General features: G+C 47.3%; 1 protein-coding gene across 1 annotated transcript in view; it reads left to right on the top strand.

The window, feature by feature from the left end:
• The first annotated feature begins 967 nt into the window (after positions 1-967).
• Positions 968-4253, top strand: part of LOC102754049 (chromosome unknown open reading frame, human C20orf85) — a 13638-nt gene continuing 10352 nt past the window's right edge. Inside the window, exon 1 of the mRNA XM_006758838.2 lies at positions 968-1139. Within this exon, the coding sequence (XP_006758901.1) occupies positions 1072-1139 (68 nt within the window). The 5' untranslated portion in view covers positions 968-1071. The remainder of the gene's footprint in view (positions 1140-4253) is intronic.

The raw sequence follows: 4253 nt of genomic DNA, 5'->3' as shown, positions 1-4253 counted from the left end.
GGCTGAGTGGACGGTTGGGACCACCCCAGGCAGCCTTTCCAAGAGCCAAGAAGAGCATCAGGTACCTTGGGTTTGGAGAACGTTGTTACGAGAGTAAAACACATCCCCAAACACCCTGTAAAGTCACAGAACTGTGGGTAAGCGGGGAGGTGGGAGAAAGAGGAGGGCGACACCCCAGGAAGAACCACGGATACCCCACTGGAAGATGAAAACCACCTCCCGGCAGAGCGGCCTTGGAGATTGTGGGAGATGCTGCCTCTGCTCTCAGTCCCACAGACTCTGACACCTGCAGGTCTCAGGGCGGCTCAGGCAGAACCGTGTTCCTCAAACCCCTGCCGTGGATTCACTTACTTTTGAATCTTAGACCCATTTTCCAGTTCCAGGCCTATGACAAGGTGGTAGGTGGAAGCCTTGAGGGTCCACGTGTCAGTCCACTAACACCAGTTAGCACCCCAATGACGGGGGTCGTTGTGGATGGGCATGAAAGAGAGTGCGGTGCAGGGTTTGGAGGAGATTGACCTGTGACTTCAATTCCGGCTGCAGCGGAAGGGAAGCGAATGGAATGAACACCTGCCGGCCACTCACAGCGATGTGGACAAACCTCCAGCATGGCTTGGGCCCAGGCAGCCGGGCACAAAGTTCGCAAAGTGGCAAAGCAAAGCTCTGCCCTCGCCAAGGGAGTGGGCCGGAATGTCCCGCTCCCTAATCCAGGCGTGGCTGCAGGGGTTGCTCCCCGAGAGAGAAGTGGTTAAGCCTGGCACACAGGCGCGGCACGCCTGCCGGTGTGTGGACTTGCCTCGCAGGCCTACATCTTAAAGGAGGCGGGGTTAAGGTCTTGATGTTTCCTCAGGGCTTTCCGCAGAGAAGGAGGGGGATTGCTGCCTCCAGTCCAGGCAGGTGGGCAGGAGGTGGGCGAAGAGCACAGAGGCTGGCGGAGGCTGGCCATGGCCCCACCTCCGCGAGGTGTGGCTCCGCCTCCGCGTCTCGCGTTGCTCGGCAACCGGTCTCCTGGACGACGAAAGACGCTGAGCACCGGCAGCAGCGTGCAGGACAACCTAGACCTCAGGGGCCATGGCGCAGAAACCAATGAGCATCGCAGAGGCGGAGCGCATGAACCTTGTGGCCCAGGACCAGATCTGGTAACGTCGGGGATCCGGTTACCGGTGGGCTGGGCCGTTCCCACCTGGAGTGTGCACATCTGGCGGCCTCAGTTTCCCAGTTTCCGCCATGTCCTGGAGGGGGTCAGGGGCCTTGAGGAAAGAGGGCAGTAATCGGGACGCATAGTCGACCAAAGGGCCTTTCATTCTCCGCCTTCTCTTAGGCTCACCACAAAGGCCTGAAAGATTGCGCATCAGGCTCTACAACCATGCAAAGCCTTGGTTCTTATTTTTAAGATGTGTTCTTATTTTTAAATGTGTTCTTATTTTCAAGATTTACCAATTTTTTAAGAAGGGAACAAAACAAAAATCTCATATTTGATCTTTTTGAATGAGAAATACATATACACTTTATATCCTCGCTTGCTTTTCCTGGTATTTTAAGTAATAAGAGATTTTAATTTGAAGAATAGATCCATTTTCTATCAGATTTATATTCAGCAGACATGTGTAATGGTTGTTTTATTTGGCATTCTCTCTGACTGCTAAACATTATCCCATCTCTTTGAAGTTTTAACCAATGTGGGAAGTTACCAGTGTAGATGCCAGTAAGTAAATTTTAGTAACAACAAACCATAACTGTTTGCCTCTTAAACTTCAGTTATCCTGTTTATCATCGATATGACTTTTACCATTTTTAACCTGTAATAGTCATTACTATTTTTCTTTAAACTGACTTTGTTTCATTTAATACATTTATTTTTATAAAAAAAACTTTGCATCACTCTTGAAAATGGAAAGCCAACATTATTTGGCATAAAATACACAACTACTGATTTTGTTTAAATCTTTGTCTTGATGCAAGCACCCCACTAGGTGATACTACCATAACAGGCTCTGTTCCCACTACCTAGAATGCCCCCTCCTCCCTTCTCAACCAGATAAACTCCAACTCACCCTTCAAGACACCGAATCAGAGGCCCTTCCTAAGTGAGCAGAGCCAGTGAAGCACTTACACTGTTTGTCCAATGTCCAACGTGGCCATTGAGCACTTGCAACGGAACTGTTCCAAATGGGGATGAGCTGTAAAGTAAAATACCAGACTTTGAAGATTTCACACCAAAGCAGAAGTGATGTTAAAGTTCAGTTCACCTGTTCACTTTGACTGGTATTAATGTGGCTACTAGAAAATTTAAAATCCTATGTATGGCTCCTATTTTTGGCCCATGTTACAGCTCTGCTGCTAATGCTCAGGGACCAAGACAACGAACTTGGCCAGGGCCTCTGAAACGGTTAAGACACGGGGGGCAGGAGGGTAGGTATTGATTCCAAAATAGGAAAGAAAATTAAAAAGCAAAATGAATACATGTTTGCACACCCACTCTTTGATATGAACTCAACTAAGCTTCTTTTTTTAAATTTATCTTTGTTCAAGGGACCTCACCACTGCATGAATCCATGCACCAGGCCTCTAGTATGCATATAAGATCTTTGGTTAACCCACCCCCACCTTCCCTCTGAGATTCATCAGAGTGTTCCATGTTTCTCTGTTTCTGGATCTATTTTGTTCATCAGTTTATTTTGTTCTTTACATTCCACATATGAGTGAGATCATGTGATACTTGTCTTCCCCTGACTGGCTTATTTTGCTTAACATAATACTCTCCAGGTCCCTCCATGCTGTCTCAAAGGGTAAGAGGGCCTTCTTTCTTTTTTTTTCTTTTTTTAAAAATATATTTTATTGACTTTTTACAGAGAGGAAGGGAGAGGGATAGAGAGTTAGAAATATCGATGAGAGAGAAACATTGATCAGCTGCCTCCTGCACACTCCCTACTGGGGATGTGCCCGCAACCAAGGTACATGTCCTTGACTGGAATCGAACCTGGGACCCTTCAGTCCGCAGGCTGACTCTCTATCCACTGAGTCAAACCGTTAGGGCAAGGGCCTTCTTTCTTTACTGCTGCATAGTATTCCATGGTGTAAATGTCCCACAGCTTTTTTATCCACTCATCTCCGGATGGGCACTTGGGCTGTTTCCAGATCTTAGCTATTGTAAATTGCACTGTCTGAACCCATGGGCTCATGGCAAAGGCCTGGGTGGGGGGAGGGGTTGGCTTGAAGGGGTTGATGCAAGGGGGGTACATCTCTATTACTTTCAACAACAAAGATAAATTTTTAAAGAAAGAAGCTGAGTTGAGTTCATATCAAAGAGTGAGTGTGCAAACATGTATTTATTTTGCTTTTTAATTTTCTGATTGGTGCTTTGGGTTTCTTAGAATATATTCCTAGAAGTGGGATCACTGGCAGGTCCATATTTAATTTTTTGAGGAAACTTCATACTGTTTTCCATAATGGCTGCACCAGTCTGCATTCCCACCCGCAGTGTACTAGGGTTCCCTTTTCTCCACATCCTCGCCAGCACTTGTCATTTGTTGATTTATTGATGATGGCCATCCAGACAGGTGTGAGGCAATACCTCGTTGCTGTTTTAATTTGCATCGCTCTAATGATCTGTGACTCTGAGCATTTTTTCATATGTCTCTGGGCCATCTGTATGTCCACTTTGGAGAAGTGCCTATTTAGGTCCTTTGTCAATTTTTTAATTGGCTTGTTTTTCTTCCTTTTGTTACATTGTATGATTTCCTTATGTATTTTGGAGATTAACCCTTTATCAGATGTATCATTGGCAAATATGTTCTCTCATACAGTGGGCTCTCTTTTCATTTTGCTTATGATTTCTTCTACTGTGCAGAAGCTTTTTATTTTAATACTAGAGGCCCGGTGCACAAAATTCATGCACGGAGGAGGGCATCCCTTAGCCTGCCTGCACCCTCTCCAATCCGGGACACCTTGGGGGATGCCCAACTAATGGCGTAGGCCCAATCCCACAGTCTAAATCGGCAGTCAGATATCCCTCTCCCAATCCGGGACCCCTAGCTCCTAATCGCTCAACTGCCTGCCTGCCTGATGCCCCTACCTGCTCCCCTGCCTGCCTGATTCCCTCTACCCTCTCTGCCTGCTTGCCTGCTTGCCCCTAACTGCCTCTGCCTGCCTGCCTGATTGCCCCTAACTGCCCTCCTCTGCCAGCCTGATTGCCCCTAATCGTCTCTGCCTCAGCCCCCGCCACCGTGGCTTTGTTCAGAAGACGTCTGGAT

This window comes from Myotis davidii, unplaced genomic scaffold, assembly GCF_000327345.1.
Source record: "Myotis davidii unplaced genomic scaffold, ASM32734v1 scaffold75, whole genome shotgun sequence".
In the NCBI taxonomy this organism is placed as follows: Eukaryota; Metazoa; Chordata; class Mammalia; order Chiroptera; family Vespertilionidae; genus Myotis; species Myotis davidii.
This window is presented reverse-complemented; position numbering and strand designations above follow the sequence as displayed.